This window comes from Cannabis sativa, chromosome 6, assembly GCF_029168945.1.
Source record: "Cannabis sativa cultivar Pink pepper isolate KNU-18-1 chromosome 6, ASM2916894v1, whole genome shotgun sequence".
NCBI lineage: Eukaryota > Viridiplantae > Streptophyta > Magnoliopsida > Rosales > Cannabaceae > Cannabis > Cannabis sativa.
The window spans coordinates 64,896,621-64,916,652 of record NC_083606.1 but is presented as its reverse complement, the minus strand read 5'-3'; the positions used below and the strand labels follow the sequence as shown (position 1 = coordinate 64,916,652).

At 30.8% G+C, this 20,032-nt stretch overlaps 1 protein-coding gene across 1 annotated transcript; it reads right to left on the bottom strand.

Moving 5' to 3' along the window:
* Positions 1 to 13,839: 13,839 nt before the first annotated feature.
* Positions 13,840 to 17,471, bottom strand: LOC115725484 (kinetochore protein NDC80 homolog). The gene is made up of 4 exons (XM_030655023.2): positions 16,115 to 17,471; positions 15,243 to 15,489; positions 14,758 to 14,904; positions 13,840 to 14,223 (listed from the first exon to the last, which is right to left on the bottom strand). Exons 1-4 carry the CDS (start codon positions 17,236 to 17,238, stop codon positions 13,993 to 13,995), a joined length of 1,749 nt encoding a protein of 582 aa, XP_030510883.1. The 5' UTR covers positions 17,239 to 17,471; the 3' UTR covers positions 13,840 to 13,992.
* Between the last annotated feature and the right edge of the window lie 2,561 nt (positions 17,472 to 20,032).

The following is a 20,032-nucleotide window of genomic DNA, read 5'->3' as shown; positions in this document are numbered from 1 at the left end:
CCCTTCGGGCTCAAAACTGCCCCTTCCCTATTCCAAAAGGCTATGACCAAAATATATGGCCCAATATTGGAAAAGGCTCTCATCTATATTGACGATATTTTGCTCTTTTCTCCTGATGCAAAAGCCCATCAAGCGTTATTGGCCCAGTTTGCTTCTATCACTAGAGCCCATGGTATCATGTTGTCTGAAAAGAAAATGATTATTGGACAGACGCAAATAGAATTCCTTGGGATGAAATTATCCAAAGGACAATAACCACATATAGCCCATGAACTACTCAAATTCCCAGATGAAAATCTCACAAAAGTTCAGGTGCAACAATTCTTGGGCATCATCAATTACTTACGAGACTTTGTTCCCCGACTATCTGTACTGACAAGGCCACTCAGCGATATGCTCAAAAAGAATAGTCCAGAATGGTCACATGACCAAACGGTGGCAGTCAAAAAACTGAAAGAAATCATGCAAAATTTACCACCTCTACAGATTCCTTCTGACGGAAAACGTGTTCTTCAAACAGACGCTAGTGACCAACATTGGGGTGCTGTCCTTCTAGAGCAAGATGAACAAGGAAAAAGACGAATATGTGGATACAAGAGTGGACACTTCAAAGATTCCCAACTCCATTATCATTCAACGCTCAAAGAACTGATTGCAATCAAGATGGGAATAACAAAATTTGAGTTCCACCTCATCGGCCATCATTTTTTAGTGGAAACCGATTTTGCTGCATCAAAGGGAATGATAGGCCTAAAAAAGAATAAGACAACCAATACTCAACTTTTGAGATTGGCAACATGGTTTGATCATTACTCTTTTGAAAGAAAACACCTTCCCGGAAAAGAAAATATCTTGGCCGACCTCTTATCTAGACCTAAGTCTATAAATATGGTCTCCTCACACCCACTCAAAACCATCCCTTTAATCAGCCACAACTCGTCCCATACCATTCCATACATATATATCATGGCATCATCATCATCATCGCAAAAGAATTGCTCATTTCCCTGCTCTTTTCCCCGAGATGCAAAGCTCATCCTTTCTAAATCCAAAAGGTCAGCAAAGGAAAAAGCCTCTCACAGGGCTATTTATACTCACGAACAGATTCTCTCCAAACTTGGACCCTATTTTCAATACGATTTTTTGATTCACCCAAAGTATCCTTTTGCCCATCTCGTCCCCTTTCGGACTGCACTTTTCACTCCAAAGTCCATAGCCCATCTTTTTTGGTACCTAACATGCCTCTGTACAATGGCTATCGAAGTCCAAACTATGGCTCTTCACACTGCTATACGATCGTTCCTCGAACAAGAAAAAAAATAAACCAGCCTACGAAATCCAAATGGACATTTTGTCTTGGTACGCTCCTCTAGAGGAGTGGCAAAAAATACTCTGGGATGAATGGGAAAAGGTTCGCAACAATCGACACGTCTTTGTTTATCCATCAGGACCACATGTAGCCAACATGATGGATTGCTATACGGTCTTCTTTATCAGTCTTAATGCAAAATTGGACGAGAACAAGAAAATAGTTTGCAATCCCACTTTTGAACTATACGGATCCCAAGAAGCACCTTTCAGAGAGCAAGATGCAGAGTACAGAGATCTCCAAAAGATTATATTTGAGAAAAATCAGACTATTCCACCAGAAATTTGGCCAAGAATAGAAGATGATGCCCCATGGGAAAAGTTCCCCTCAGATTATTCACGACGCATAGCAAGGGCTCTAGAAAAGTTCCAAATCTCCGAGAATAGTCACAATCAGGTCCAAGCCCCTAAAGCAAAAAAGACAAACTCATCACTATTCAAAGAAACAGACACTGTGGGGGTCCTACTCCGTAAGACAAGCATTTTTGAAGATTCACAAGATCCATACATGGACCAAGAAATCAACCAGGATCCCTATCTCTTTCAGTACAATGGATTGGAATGGGAGATCGTCTATTCTGATTATGATGCATGTCCACCAGCTGGAAGTGATGAAGAAGATGAACCATCAGGTTGGCACCCACTTCAAGAAGACCCCAATTATGACTCAGACTATAATGCTGATCACGAGCCAATTATCGACCACTAATAAGAAGAACGAAAGAATTCCATATCTCCTATTTGTGTAAGATAGCAATAAGTGGAAAAATTCCTTATAATCATGATGTTTGTAGGAATTTTTTCTTATCGTTTGGCATTTTCTATGTTTGTCAGTTAGTCAGTTTGTCCATTTGTTGTCAGACTGTCCTATTTGTGTAAGATAGCATTTTCTATCTTTTAAGATATTTTAAAAATATCTTATCTTTTAAGATATTTTTTTTAATAATATCTTATCTTTTAAGATTTTTTAATTAAATCTTTTTAGATATTTTGACCATATTTAAATTTAAAATAAGATATTTATAATCATGTAATTTTAAATAGATATAAGATATTTTGCTAATTTTTTAAATTTTGTTATTTTATTTATTTGAATTAAATTTAAAAATCTGAAAAGATATTTTATTTATCTTTTCTATTTTTTTATTTAATTTTTATTTGTAAAATAATATTTAAAATTTAAAAGTAGTTAGCAAATTTTTGAAAAGATATTTAGGTTGGTTGAAACCTAATTTTTTAAAATTGTAGGTTTAATTTTAAATTTAAATATTTAATTAATTTTCGAAATTTTTTTTAAATTTTTTTTATTTTTTTTCGAAAATCTTTTTTAATAATATTTCGAAATTAATTATTTAATTTAAAATTAAATAAATCCTACATCCAACTATCCAGCTAACCTTGTTGCAGGAGTATGTGTTTTAGCTTATGTGTAAGTTTTTAAAACCTATTATTACTTGATTGCAAATAGCCATGGTTACTTTTTGCCAGATCTAATGATCTGATGGCTCCCTTGGTCAAGATAATAATTTGTAACAGGTATATTTACAATCTTCTTTCATCTGTGTATGACCTAGCAACATGATAGGACCCATCCAAAGTGTGCCTGTGTGAGCCTATGTGTTTAATTTTATTATAGATGCATATAGGTTAATGTTGCTAAAATAAATTATCATAGTTATTGATAGAATTTATTTAGGCCCATTTAGTTTTTGGGCCTATTCAATTAATAACAGTTGTTCTTATTAAGGTTAAATTCCTCTCTTTTGGGCCTTGTGTGAGAGTTGGGAGCCATAGAAGTGGGTACGACATACTGAACCCAGCACCCCCTCACACAAACTACCCCAATTGTGAAGGCCCATTTGCCTGATTTGAATGACTGTACTAGGTTAATTACACTAGTTTAACCTAATAAAATTGATTAGCAACATAATTAATTTTATTTATTTTGAAATTAATTTAAGAAAATTATAGTTTAAAGAATTCTTTATTCTAAGCTAAACTATATGTATTTTCTTGTATTTAATTAAATATAGAATTATAACCATCTAGATTCTTTCTGGAACTTAATTTAAATTTTTCATTAAATATTCTTATTTAAGTTGATATTTAGTTATCTACAACTAACCAACTTAAATCTGAATATCTTTTGAATTTCAAATTTCAAAATTAAGTTGAGGAATTTTAGGCATTGGTTATTAAGATTATTTAGATATTTTTTAAGTTAATATCTTTTCGAATATTGACTTAAAATGGAATATTTTCAAATTAAGTGGTTACAACTTAATTTTTGATATTTAATTAAATTTAAATTTGAAAAATATTTAAGTTCTAGATTTTTTCTAATACAACTTAAATTAGATATTTTTTCAAATTTTGTGGAAAAGATACTTAGTCAAATAAGATATTTTCTAGATAGTTATTTCTAGACTACTTATTATTTCTAATATTAAATAGGAAATATTATACATTGTGAAATTAATTATTTATTAATTAATTTTGGTACAATTGAATTTAAGTATATTTTTCCTAGTATTAAACTAGAGATTAATAATTAAGCCTTCTCTACACTTAATTATTTATTTCTTGAATTTAATACATTTAATTGATTTGAAAATTAAATATCTAAGTTGATTTTTATCATGATACTTAAATATTTCTTTTTCATGACATTTAATTAAATAGAAAACTATTTTTAGTTGAAATTTATTTTTTCAACTAAATTTAAATAATTTTCAAAATATATTTTTTCTTTATTTTATTAATCAATTTTTGAAATTTCATTTCTTAAATGCTAGAATTTCGAATTTTATCTTGAAAAATAGATTAAGTTGTAAATTAATTATTTATTTTAATTAATTCTTGGATCAACTTAAATCAATGATTTTTTCATTTATTGATTAATTTAAAATAAATTGAATTAAAGTATATTATTAGAAATTAAATTAATTAGTCAAAGGAAAATCTAGATAGGTGATATTTTTGCTTGAAGTATTTTTCTAGTGTATTTAATTAAATAGAAAATTAATATTTAAGTTGATTTTCATCATCATACTTAAATATTTGAAATTTTTCTTATATATTTAATTAAATAGGAAAATTATATTTTTTGTTGTAAATTAATTTTATTAATTAATTTTGGGCCAACATTAAATTAGAATAATTTTTCCAGGATTTATTTTTTATTTTAATATGCATTTTTCGAAAATTGTATTCTTATATACTTTAATTTTTCGAAATGCAATATATATTTATAGAAAATTAAATTTGAGTTGTAAATTAATTTAAATTAATTTTGTAACAACTTAAATATTTTTTCTAAATATTTATTGGAAATTATTACTAAGATGGAAATAATTCATATTATTTTCATATCCATCTAAGTAAAATTTATAAATATTAAATTAAAATTTATATTTAGAATTTTTCATTCTAAATTGGAAATTTTAATTAAATAAATATATATTTAAAATAAATAGAATAAATAAAGAGAATCAAAGAAAATACAACTCTTTTTAAATAATGAGCTTTATTAATAAGACATTCGATCTCCATTGTGGGTTTTACACCGCGTTTGTTTTAGTGAGTAATCCTCCCTAATGGAGGAACGTTCATTAGCAATTTCGCACCGTTTAACCTCGCATGATAAGTAGTTTGTAAGTGTTTTGTATGGTATGGATCACCCTAATGGTGGCGACCATACTTGACTTGCAAATTGTGAAACAATGGTGGAAGCTCATAAGATAGAATTGCCTTGACTCTCGCCTAAACGGGACAACGCTGAATTCCAATCTTGATCGAATAAAAGGTTGCTAGAATGTTTAACATTTTAGACGAGCTGACAACTCTATTCAATGAATGGTAGCTTTGACTCTCGCCTAAACGGGACACTGATATCAGTTTGTTGAAAACCTTGGAAATTATTTAAGATTATAAGTTTTAGTATTTTCACTTGTCATTCCTACTTGCTATATGTTTATAATTTCTGAATTGTGTATGAATTTATATTGAACCATGTTATTTTCTGTTATTAAGTTGTAGTTTAATTTCGAATCTTCATTGTTGGTCTAACATGTTTGTTTATCTAATGAGATAAATCCCTAGTGGATTTTCACCATTAGACATACATAATAGTGTTAGATCTCGAAAGATAAATATTGTATATGCGACATCTAGCTGTTCATCAATTGATGACACCTTAGACTAGTATTTTTATATATGAAACAAGAAGATTACATAAATAAGATTACTTTGTCTTTCGCTAATCGAAGCATCGTTGGATTCTTATTTATAAACGAAATTATCCTAATTGCTCTTAGCTTATTCATTTCGAATTAGCTTCAAAACATATCATTGGATGAATGGTCTATAAATCATTTCATGTCATTATATTTTCTCTTAAGAAATTAAATGATGTATATGATTATAATCCCCAAATTCTATTCCCAATTGATATAAATCCTCAATCTTAGAAATCTCCTACTTGTATGGGCAAATCTGACTTAGAGTTTGTATTAGTAGTGGTGGTCCAAGAAAGAATTACTCATTATATTTGGTTGAATTTAAGTCTTTGACTTTAATTTTAAAATCCAAACAGAAATTTTCTTATATTTCTAATTCCAGATACAATACAGTTACACTTTCTCAAGTGTTTAAATGTCCATCTTTTATTAATGGATTCAAACTGTATGGAATATGAGTTAGGTATTCTGTGACCAGGATCCACTTGCACTATTCTAAGAACTCTTTGATGTAACTAAACCTATGTCATCAAAAGACACTACCACATTTTTTTTAATCTATGGCATTTGTATCTTGTTCATAGTGAATTTGACATGATCAATCTCTGCAAAGAGATAATATGCCTATATCCACTGAAAGTAGTTCATCTCATTCGTAGATGGATGTACATTCAGGGGTGGATATGAGTTTTTCGTTGTATTCTTAAGACGATAACTCTAGATTATACCTTTTAGCAAAGAAATTTGAAATGTTTGAAAAATTTCATTAATTTCTAGCAATGGTTAAAACCATTAAGGTAAGTGGTTAAAGATCTTGCGAACTGATAGGGGTGGAGAAATAGTTAGTAGATATGCAGTTCAAAGATCATTAAATTGATTTTTGAATTATATCCAAACTTACCTCCCCAGAAATTTCGAGTTGCATGTTGATGATTAGTTACTAGTCGTTGCCTAAATCCTACTATGGTAATACAATTTCAGAATGATGTAATGGTTGTATACTTAATGTAAATCATTACTAGATTCATGGATGACCTAATCAAAATCTTAAGAAAAGCTAGAACTGTTAACCATGGTTTCTTAGCTATTCTAAGTGATTAGGGGTGGACCATCCCATTGTCAATAGATAAGAAAGTGTTTGTTCAAACAAATACTATTTTTCTAAGAAAATGACTAAGTCTGAAAAACAAGTAGCAAATAAAGGAGATATTTATTTCTTGATTCCAAAAGTGTTCAATCATCTTATATAACATATGATGATCCCACTGCCTCTGTTGTCTTGTCACAACCGAAGAGATCAATACCATTTAGTTTTCTTAGACATAATTCACGGTGCCTTGTCGTAGTGGGAGAGTTTCTAGGAACTCACCTTCTTATGACTTGGGAGACACTAGTGATTAAAATCCATTGTGAGTTTAAACAAGTAATGGATTGTCAAGATAAGAAACTAAGAAGAAAGCCAATAGAACTATGGTTTAATCCATTCACATGGAGTAACCTAAAGTTTTCTATTACAAGGACATAAAAGGAAAGTTTAGTTAATAAGTCCATTCAATGGACTTAACAAAACTTCCTGTTCCTAGTATTATAGGTTTGAGTTTATCTAAACCTATGGCTTGTGGTATACCTGGTAATTACTTACTCTAATGCAAGCAACTTACTTTAGTAAGATGCTGATGCATTTTCTTTCTAATGGCAATCTATAGAAGCTTCACAACTTCTTAGACATAGATTTTATTTATCTAAGGAAAAGTCTCAACTATTCCAGAAAAGATAAAGCCATGAAAGAATTTCTTATATCAACGGTGAGAGGTCTTAGATATGCTTTTGTATGCCTTAGACCAGACACCTGCTGTTGAGTGGGAGTAATGAGTAGGTATCAGATTAATCCAAGAGAAGAACATTGGAAGACAATCAAGTAAATTTTAAGATTAAGAAGAGGAACTATATGTTAGTCTATAAGGGTGTGTTTAAAACTCTTAGACTACACCATATCAGATTTCGAAATTTGCCTTTGTGCTAGTAAATCTTTCTGATAAGATGGTGGTTACTACGGGGGTGGAATAGTGATTTTGGAGAAGTGTAAAAACCTATCCGAAGTCTCTAGGTCTACCGAGAGAGGGACTGAATGTTAAAGTTGCAGGAAAGGTACTTATTCAGTCTAAGGAAAGTTCTATACATCTTTGGCACCATTCCAAATTGCCTTAAACTACTAGTGTTAATTTCCTGATTAACCAAAAGTAGTTGCCAAAGGTATAGAATCCAGTATCCTAAGAGAGTAAGACATATAGAGAGGAATTTCACATTATCAATGATTTTGTGATTAAGGAAGAGTAATGGTGGAGAAAAGGTTGTGGTTAATTCAACCTTTCAGATCCTATTACGAGGAGTTTACTACTACTACACTTGATTTGTATATCAAGGTGTTGAGATTATTTGAAACGCACTTTTTGTTTTATATTAGTGCAAGTGGGAGTTTGTTGGGTTTTATGCCCTAAATAAAACTCATTTCAATATAATCAGATTTACTTATTAATATAGATCAGAAATAACATTTAATGTTGCATGGTTCACATGATTTATTTCATGATTATATGTACATAATGTATAAATTCATTAGAAACCCTTTTCACATACTTGATCCTGTTTATTGTGCCGTCAACACATTGGAAAGTAAACATGACTATGTGAATAAAGTTTCCTAGATTTATCAGACATAGGGTTTTACTGATATGATAATCTACAACAGAGTTTACTTGCATTTGGAGAAGTGCTATGTTCTTTCCAGAGCATTGGTTAAAGTAAAGCTCAGGTTGGATGCATGGAGTATGCATCGGAAGGGACCGATATTGAACTTTGACTTAGATTTAATTAAACTTACCGTAAAATCTATTCAAGTCAATATCGCCTAGTTGATCCTAGATCAAATGATCTTAATCCTGATATGATTAGGCTCAATCTCGAGAGGCTATTCGTGTTCTTTGATTTGTTAGTTAAGCCTACTTTTAGGTCAGGGTGATACGTACATTTTGGGAACACGGTAGTTCAATTGAGTGGGAGCGCTATCATAAACATGGAATCTATAGCTTCTATATGGCGAATAGTAAGCAAAGGATGATCTCCTTCGAGCTTGACCAAACGAACATAAATGGTGGAGTACTCATTTCACATAAGCTGAAATATCATTTATACGGAGTCAAGTGTTTTAAGGAATAAATACATTGTAGGGTGTAACGGTAATTTAATCCCTTTACAGTGTAGATCATTCATATAGAGGATCATTGATCAAATTAGGATTATAACAATGGATAACTAATGATGCGTCTATATGGTGGAACATATAGAGCATTCTATATACTGAGAGTGCAATTCTAAGTTCTATGCGTGGATTCAACAAAGAATTAATAAGTTAGTGAATTTTAGTGCTAAATTCTTGATCTACTTATTGGAAGCTCGGTTATATAGACCCATGGTCCCCCCACTAGTTGAGATAATATTGCTTGTAAGACTCATGTAATTGGTTTTGATTAATCAATTATAATTCTCAAATTAGACTATGTCTATTTGTGAATTTTTCACTAAGTAAGGGCGAAATTGTAAAGAAAGAGTTTATAGGGGCATATTTGTTAATTATGATACTTTGTATGGTTCAATTAATAAATATGATAAATGACAATATTATTTAATAATTATTTATAGTTATTAAATAGTTAGAATTGGCATTTAAATGGTTGAATTAGGAAATTGGCATTTTTAAGAAAATCAGATACAAAAGGTGTTAAAATTGCAAAATTGCAAAAAGCAAGGCCCAATCCACTAAGTGTAGGGCCAGCCACTTTTGTAGGAAATTTAAACTGATTTTTTCATTATTTTAATGCCAAATAATTCAAACCTAACCCTAGTGGAATGCTATAAATAGATAGTGAAGGCTTCAGGAAATTTACACTTAAATTTCTACACTTTTCTTCTGACTTTTTCTATTCAGAAAAACTGAGCCTTCTCTCTCCCTATCTTTAGCTGACCACTCTCTCTCTTCTTCCTTGATAATTTCGAAATCCTTAGTGTATGAGTAGTGCCCACACACATCAAGTGATACCTCAATCATAGTGAGGAAGATCGTGAAGAAAGATCATCAGCATCAAAGATTCAGAGAAAGAGATCCAGGTTCAGATATTGATAATGCTCTGCTACAGAAAGGAATCAAGGGCTAGATATCTGAACGGAAGGAGTCATTATATTCCGCTGCACCCAATGTAAGGTTTCTTAAACTTTATATGTGTTTATTTCATCGTTTTAGAAAGTTCATATTTAGGATGTTAATAAACATACTTGTGAGTAGATCTAAGATCCTGGTAAAATAATTTCCAACAAAAATTCCTTATAGTCATGATGTTTGTAGGAATTTTTTCTTATCGTTTGGCATTTTCTATGTTTGTCAGTTAGTCAGTTTGTCCATTTGTTGTCAGACTGTCTTTTTCTCCGCTTGTCATTTTGTTGGTTTGTCCTTTTGTTGTCAGAGTGTCCTTTTGTGTGCTTGTTTGCTTGTAGGAAATTTTTAGGAAGTTTCCTATTTTGTATTGTACTTCATGTAAATGGCTATATATAGAGCCATCCTTTTCATTGTAAGGACATCAGAAAACTTTCTACTAAATAAATTTCTAGTGTTCTTCTCTCAAAATGTTCTTTTAAATTTTCTTTAAGAGATTTCTGAGATAGTGATAGTGTGCATTATGGGTCATACTTAATAGATATTACTGTTATGAGTTAGGTATCACTCAAGTATAAAGATACTAAGCAATCTATCCTTCATAATCGTAAGTCACGCTGCAGAGTCGTAAGTCGTGCTGATTCTTGTGAGAACATTGCTCAAGTTATCTTTGATCTTGATGATGCTTAGCTTATAGCAGGAACCCATTATTTTAATACTTTTTTAAAATGTTTACAATTGCTAACATTTTAAAATAAAAATGACATGTACATTATTAGAGTTCTTTAAAGATAAATATTTTTTTTTTTCAAAATGTAGCATTAATATGAAATTGTCAACAAAATATATTATTGTAATGAGTTTTAGAGATATATTATTTGTTCAAAATGTAATATTAAGTAAATATTATTATATCTTGCGTTTTGTGAAAATTACCGATTAGACCATTTATTATGTTAAATAATTTATAATATTCAAAATAGAATAAAATAATACATTGAGTTGGAGGCATTTACTATATTTTTTGTATTTCTTTGTGTTAGAAACTTAAAAAATATAAGGTCTAAATTATTATTATTTAATAAAATAGAAAGTTTAATGAGTAAATTAATAAAAGTTATAGATTATTATTAGCTTTATTTGCGGCATAACCTCTTAAAGTGGGCAAGTTTTTGCAGCTAACCCCCTAATTTAAAATTTTGGTGGTAAAACCTCCTAAACTCAAGTTCTGTTAGCACTTAGTCCCTTCCATCCATTTTTGGCTGTTAACTACCATGGTGGAATGTCCACGTGTACACAGTGTACACGTGGCACAATTTTATTGGTCCACGTAATTATTATTTAAAATTAAAATAAAAAAATTAAAATTTAAAAATTTAAAAATTTAAAATTAAAAAATTTATTTTTATATTTTTTTTTCTTTTTCTTTTCTTTCTTCTTCTTCTCCCACTCGCTTCTAACCCTAACCGAACCCCCCCCCCCCCCCCACCAAATTCAGCCCCATCATCGTATCATTCACCTCAGAAACCCTAGCCGACTCCCCTCCACGCACAACCACCACCAGCAACTCCACCATCACCATTTCCATCTGTCCACCCTCCTATCCACCACGAACCAGTCACCCTAAACCGAATCACCATCTCCACGAACCAACAACTCAGTCCACCATTACCGTCAAAATCCGAAGCTTCATCACTATCACTGCTGCCATTTTCCCCCAATTTGAGAATCCAGCTGCAAGATTCCACTCTGCCCACCAGCACCTCCGTCCATCCCCACGGAGCTGCAACATCACCAGGCCTAGCGAACAACCACCAAACTCGACCTCCAGCCACCTTTTTCATCCATACATGCCCACCACAAACCACCATCTCCACAAAACCAGCACCACGAGCTAAACGCAAAGAGAAAGAAAAAGAAAGAAGGACAAGAAATCTGAAAAGAGAAAGAAAAGAAAGAAAGAAAAAAAAAACCTGTGTTAGAAGGAGTCGGCTAGGGTCGGCTAGGACGATGATGGGGCTGATTTTTTTTTGAGGGGGGGTTCGGCTAGGGTTAGAAGCAGTGGGAGGATAGAAGAAGAAGAAAGAAAAGAGAAAGAAAAGAAAAAAAAAATATAAAAATAAATTTTTTAATTTTAATTTTAAATAATAATTACGTGGACCAATGAAATTGTGCTACGTGTACACTGTGTACACGTGGACATTCCACCATGGCAGTTAACAGCCAAAAATGGATGGAATGGGCTAAGTGCTAACAGAACTTGGGTTTAGGAAATTTTACCACCAAAATTTTAAATTAGGAGATTAGTTGCAAAAACCTGACCACTTTAGGAGGTTATGCTGCAAATAACTCTTATTATTATTACAGTAAAATAATATAAATTAATAACATAAGAATTGAAAAAATATATATAATTTAGCTAATGTTATTAATTAATATTATGAGGGTTAATTACAAATTTCTATTAGATACATAAAAAATAGGAAAATTTATATTTTTTATTACATTTATTTTTATTATGGAATTATTGCATAGAAAATATAAATTGACACTTTATTTACAAAATACCTCCATAAGGTGTGACCAACATTTATACTTTTTATGTGATTTTAATTACTAAAACACCTCTTACACAATCAGACGTTTTATACACTATCACCTTTTATGTGATTTTTTGATACAAGTAGCATTTAGTTTTTGATAGTAAGAGAGAGATGAAATACCAAATTATCATAATTGAGTGAACCAGTGTATTATATGTGAAAATTATTATGAGAACTGGTTTTTTTTTTTTGAAACAAGTAGCATTTAGTTTTTGATATTAAGAACATTAAGTTTTAAAATAATAAACAAAAATAAATGTAATGTATCTGGATCATCCATGTGTCCATATTTATGACTTAACGAAAGTGATAGTAACAGGTGTGAGAGAATTGTAACATTAAGTATTTTTGCCTCTAAAAATAAAAATAAGGTATTTAAGTGTATAAAATCTGAAACATTAAATATTTATACCGCAATTTACCCTTATTGAAAATATATACTATTTGATTTTCACTTATAATATAATTAACTTAATTATATATAGGGACACGATTTTGTCCCGTGATGTACGGTAGCCGTTAGATGGGGAGAGTTATTTGATCTGAGGGCCTGGGTTGATCTAGGGGTAATTAAGGTTAAAAAAATAGTAACGTACCCTGAGTCTGAGACTCATCTAATGTACACTGAAATCCATCTAATGTACCACAGAATACGTTCCGTGAAAGTACATCACGGAATAAAATCATGTCCCTATATATATTGTATATTGTTGTTCTACTTTTTTTTTTCTAATATACATGGTAACTTTATGACTGGACACGTGGCAATTAAAGCTTAAGATTCAAAGGTGCTCAAAGATATTTTAAGCAGGCTTATGAATTAAGTGGATATAATCAAAGGGCTCTTCCCGGAGCTATAATTGGATCCGAAAGGATCAACATTTTGCTCATAATACGCATTTCAAAATATTTTATATCCGATTATATCATATAATCAGTATAAAAAAAAAAAATAAACAAAATATAAAAAATTATAAAAATAGGACAAACACCGCACATAGCGCGGCTTGGTTCCCTAATTATTTTAATAAGTGAAAAATATATATTTTTCTACCATCACTAAAAGTCTAGTCTTTATGTATTTAATTTTAAATTGACGTTGTAAAATGTAATTTTCTCTATTTAACTTCCTCCTCTTTAGTTGATAAGTATACACGGATATCATATGCTAAAATATATCATTTTAAATCTTTGGCTCTTTTTTGAAAATTCCTCATTTATTCAAAAAGAAAAAACCAAAATGTACAATACAGAATGAATCTTCTCTGTCCTAGCAAACCTTCTTTTAGCTTACAATAACTTTTTTTTTTCATATATAAAAAAATAAAAAGGCCGATAGACACCAGAAGAAACACATGGTAAATATGCCATAATGCTGGAATTATATAAGTCAATTTTCACAGATAGGGGGCAAAGACAGTACTTGAAATCAAATTCATCACTCAACTAATTCAATAAAAACATTTATATACAAATAAAGATAGTACACCAGGCAAAAAACACATTCCATGAATTGTAGAATAATAAATTTTCCACTTTTTTGTTTACCTTACAAATGTATTCCCATTCTTTTAAGTTACTTGTTTGCATCAAGAACAACAGCAAATTGGGGGGGCCAGGAACCTCTGTAAGTATCCGATAAAGCAGTGGCAGTTTCCGAGACATCGGTCTTAATTTCCAGAAGCTTGGACCGCATATACTCTTTGAACTTTGAAACTGTATCAACTAGTGTTATGAGTTCACAAGCACACATCTGAATTTCTGCTTCACTTTGTTTTATTGCTTCCTCCAACTTCTGTTTTGAGGTCTACACAAAAATAATAGTTAAATTGATATTTTAAATACAGCAGAAGTAAGCGAACACACGAAACCAAAACACGAAAAATGTCGTAAACTTGTGAATCAGTAAGCATTAATCAAGAAAGTTGAAAGATATGAGAATATTAATTACAAGCTCCAACCCAAATCAAGAAATACATTACTTCTTTCTAACTATAAACAAACAAGCCGAGACTGTTGCTATGCAAACCACCAAATTCACAGTAACAAACCTTGTAGACAAACCCATAAGAAGGCAAATCCTCAATACTCAAATGACACCCATAGAGCACATATTGCCCCCTCCCCACCGACCCCCACTCTCCAAAGAGATAAGAAGAAAGATAAGAAGTGCAGGGAGAAAACATATGAAATATGATACATTTAATGTAATATTCTGTTTAAAACATGTCTTCCATTCCATTCCAGTCAGTCCAACACATGTTCAATCACAAATATTTTGACATTTTAAAGCTAAATCAAAAGCGCAGTTTTAAACTTTAGCATAGAAATGTGGCAGTACCTTAAGAATATCGGCTGCTTCTCTTTCCACAACATCCAAGTTATGAGCCTCCATCTTTAAATCTTCCACCATTCTTTTGGCTTCTGTGGCACATTCAAACGTGTACTTGTCTGTTTCATTCTCCAACAAACGATGTTGACCTTCCATCTGAAAATACATCATTTATGCCATGATCAAAGATAAGTATTTGAAGAGAGCTTAACAAAACATAACGAAATCCTTTGGGTGAAAATAAACTGTTCCAATTAGTAAAAAACTTGGAAGAGAAAACAACCGAAAAGACTAGGTTCACTGCAAGTTTCAAATACAACAGTCATATATATACAATAATAATAAATAGATGATTGAACAATACGAAGTAACACTGAGTGCTACTTGTCACATGTTCTTTTTCATGTTTTAATACTGAAGCTGGTATGCAACAACAGCAAGAACATGTGATTATCAAAACCCTAAAGTGTTATTTGTAGTTCTGGTGCACTTACTTCATTGATTTGTGATTCAAGCCTTGCCAGAGTCTTTCTTTTTTCCTCGATCTTTGCAGCAATATCACTTGACTGCTGCTGAATAGAGATCAACTCTTCCAATTTCGTCAACGAACTTTTCTTTATATCCTCAGCAAAAGATTCAAGTGCAGGCTTTACTGTTGATTTGTAGTCAATTCCCATGACCTCAGCGGGTGTAGAGCCATCGGCATTCAAGTTGTAATGAAAACCATCACCAATTTTTAACCTAGTACCAGCAAAGTAAGAATTTCACAGCCAACACACACATATTAAGTGATTATATCCCGTACTTCAAGTAAATCAAAAAAAAAAAAAAAAGTTAATACCAGAATCTGTAATTACTTGAAAATCAACTAGGAAAAAGTAATAACTAGTCTGGTTTATTTAAAAAAAAAAAAATAGAAATTTGGCCTGGTTTCTAAAGGTCACATGGCTAATAAAAACAATACAAAATGGTTTAATCCTTGTGAGTTTATTTTACAGCAAATCATAGGGGGGAAAAACCACAAATTATGTAATAGAGATAGATTCTTATGTACTTTTTTCCTAGTTCACAATTCAAGGCATAAATATGGGGAAAAACAACTACTGCCCAAATTCAGACACAGGTAAAAGATAAAAATTTCCATTATCATGTAATTCATCAAAGTTCTATACTTTTAGTCAAAGAATTATTATGTAATATATATTAAGAACTTATGAACAAATTCAGATGGCCTGTCGATGTTTGAACTAGTATGCCATAAAGCATTTAAATTATGCTGAATTTGTACTCTAAAACTTATAATACACATAAAATCATTTAGTATATGCAAAGTAACTCAAGAAATTAGCACACTATGATGACAAACCTCCTCATGAGTTGATTGCATTCCATTGCTAGTGTTTCGAGCTCCTTAAACTTGTGTCCGAGCGTGGCATCAAGATCCCACGACTTCTCTTCCCACGAGTTCCTTTCAAGCTCAGCCTCCCCGATATCCCTCTCGACTGCCTGCAATTCCCTCTTCATTCTCTCCACATCCCTCGGATTGAATGTCTGTTGCTGCACCCTCTTCTTCAAATCCTCATTCTCTTCACAAATCCTGTTCTTATTCACAACTTTCTCCTCCAATTCCTTCTCTTTCATCTCCAAGTCCCTCTCCAATTCAGCAATCTTCTCCTTAAACTTGCCAATCATCTCATGAAACTTCACCACATCCTCTTCCAGCATCCCTTTCTCCTTCTCGAGTACCTCCTTCTGCGAAGGCGCGGACTTCAACCCCTCCAGCTTTGCTTCGAGTTCAGTAGCATTCGCCTCCAAAGCCTTGGTGGCTTCCACAGAATTCTCCCTCTCCCTCTCCAACTTCTCCAGCCAATCACGATCCAGCTTCTCCACCGAATCATCATCCCCGGTAATGTAATGCGAGTAGCTATCGAGGGCGTAAGAATGCAGCGGGTTGTGATCGGCAAATGAAGTCGAATCAGACCCCAGATGATCATTAAACATGGCGACTTGGACCAGCCAGTGGATTATGGCAAGAAAAGTGGGCCATTGATGAGGAGTTCCGGGAGATCTCAGAATCGATTTGTTGAGTTTATGAGGATAATTTATAGATCTCAAGACAAAAGGGAGATCTTCTTCGAGCTTGGAGGAGGTGAAATCGAGACAGGACATGAGGAAAGCTAGGGTTTGAGTGATGTCTTTGGCGGAGGGAAATGGGAGTTTGAGGAAGAGATTTGAAGAGTGAGAGGAAAGGAAAGCGTTGATGGTGGAAACGGCGGAAGACTGGTAGCGATGGTCTTTGTATTGGTCGAAGGTGAAATTGGATGAATTGCGGCCGATGCCGACGGAGGAGGGGCGGCTACTGACGAAGCTCGCGTCGGAGTCGCGCTGCTGCTGACGGTGGTAGGGATTATGGTGGTCCAGCGGCGTCGGCGGCGGCTGTGGGTTGGCGAAGGAGTCCTTGGGACGGCGATGGCCTCCGCCGCCTCTCATTCTCAACTCACTTCTGGTTCGGTTGGTTTTTTTGAATTTTGATGGGAATTTCCCGCTGCTTATCTCAGGCTCTCTTATCAAAGTTGTAATTTTGTTTAAGAGTTTTATTTACACTCCATTTGAAAAATTTTATCACAAATTACTTCATATACTATTCTTTTTAATTTTTTTTTCAAATTTATGGTTTGAGTTTTTAAAGTTTGTAACTCTAGTTGCAATAGGAATTTCTATACTATTTTTTTTTTTTTTACAATTTAAGTTACAGCGCTAGTTGCAATAAAAATTTCTATGTAAAATTTCGTAAAAATACAAAAAAAAAAAAAATATAAAATAGTTTAAAGTGTAAAAATAAAAAAGCCCTAAATTTTATTTGCATCCCATAAAAATAATAAATGTAACTTACTATTTTTTTAAAAAAAAGAAATAAGACAACATTTAATAGTATTTTTGTTTTTTAATTTTAAAAGTAGAAAAATAAACAAGAATTTTTATTTTTAAAAAATAAAAATGTGTTCTTTAAACTACTTTTATTTTTAAATTTTAAAAACAGAAAAGGAAAGTGTTTTCTACAATTACTTTTAATTTACAATTTTAAAAACAAAAAAAAATGAATGTTGATTTTTTTTTTTTTTTACTTTTTAGGTGGCGTTTTTATTTTTAAATGAACGATTGGAAGGTAACACTTTTGTTCTTTAATTTTTTAATCACAAAAATAAAAGTAAAATTTTTCTTTCAAAAAAGAAAAATATATTTTATAACCACTTTTATTTTTTAATTTAAAAAAAAAATACAAAAGTGTGTTCTGTAAATTTCATTTTCATTTATTGATTTTATTTAAGTTAAGTTTGGGTTCGAAGTCGGGATCGGGGGCCAATCCGAGTTTGGGGTCGGGGCCAGAGCTCATCCAGGTTTCAAGGTCTAGGTTGGAGTCAGAGTTCAAAATATTGATTAAGAAAAAAATTGTTTAAAAAAATTTAGAAAGTAATTTTTTTTGCCAAAATTTTTTAATTTTGATTCTCAATTAAAACATTAAAAATGAAAACAGTTAACATGATTTTAGAAAATATTTTTACATTTCTAATTTTAAATTTAAAAAATTGATTAAAAAGTGTTACTAAATGCACCCTTAAATAAAAAAAGTTATGATAAAATACTCATTGTCATCTTTAAAAAATTCATGTAATTTGAAATTACAAAAATAACAAAGTCATAATAAATATGAACTAATAATTGTCCAATCTTAAAAAAAATATTAAAAAAGTCATATCACTCATTATCTTCATCGTTGATTTGTTTTTCATATATGATCAGTAATTTTATCATGGATAATTAGCCATTTCACAAATTTGATCTCTTGAAATGCTAAACTCAACACTATCATTCAAAGTTTCGTGGGAGCTTTGTATAGTAGTATCTTGTACTTTAAGAATCTCTTCATTTATATCAAAATATATATCTTTTTTTGCATTCGTTCTTATAAAATTGTGAATCCCACCCACAACAGACAATCACAATCTACTTCTGTACTTTCAAATTATATGAAGGCATTTGCTTTATAATAGGAACACGAGCCTTCAATACACTAAAACACCCCTCAATGACATTTGTCAAAGACAAATCAACTCCCTTTTTCTTAAAGGATTACGATCTGAAATAATTTTTAAAAATTACTTAATATTTTTATTTTAAAAAATCTCACATTATTTTTTGTTAATTTCAATACTTATTTTAATTTTATTTTCATAATTTTTTTAAATCATGTACGATTTTTTTTTTCTATTAAAATTTCACATGATTTTTTATTTTAATTTTTTTGTTATAACATTTAAAGTATAATTTATTTTTATTTAATAGATATGTTTTTTAAAAGTATTAATTGGAAGAAAAAAATTAATATAATTAAAGATATGTATTTTATGTTAAATTAAAAATATTAAAATAAGGTGCATTTATAAATTTTCGGGGTACAAATAAAACTCCACAAAACTTATAAATATACTCCATTTTAATAATTTTTATTTTACATAAAATATATATTTTTAATGATACTAATCTTTTTATTTTTTTCTTCCAATTCATATTCTTTAAAAAATATATCAATCAAATAAAAATAAATTATATTTAAATACTATAATTAAAATTAAAATAAAAAATTATATGAAATTTTATTTGAATTTTTTTTTTTTTTTTAAAAAAAAAAACTATATATGATTTAAATATATGTATGAAAATAAAACTAAAATAAACATTGAAATTAGTACAAAAGAATGTGAGAAAAAAATTAAAAAATAATAAGAATGATTTTTAGAAATTATTTTAAGCTTTTTTTTTTTAATATTGAGGTGTAGTTATCATTTTGCGGGGTACAAATAGAATGAAATTATTGACACTAAAAAGTAGCCAACAATCGCTCGCTTGATTGGCAAGATGAAATAAGAGATGAGTAGAGTAAATAGAGAGACACACAGGAGTTATAGTAGTTCACTCCACATGTCGCGATAGTACGGGCTTTTTTCATAAATGTACAACAAAAACAACATAATTATAAAAAATGTACAAAAAAAAATTATTTTAAAAACTTATACATTTTGAAAACTTATTACATGAAACCATATATTTTAATCATTAAATAATAAAGTATGTTTATTAAAACTCAAAATAAACAATTTCGTAAAATTAATTAAACAGTTTTATAAAAATAAACAAATTAAATATTTTTTTTATTAAAAGATAAATGTTTATTATCTATTTTAGTATGAATAATTGTAATTTAATAAGAATTTTTTAAATAAAA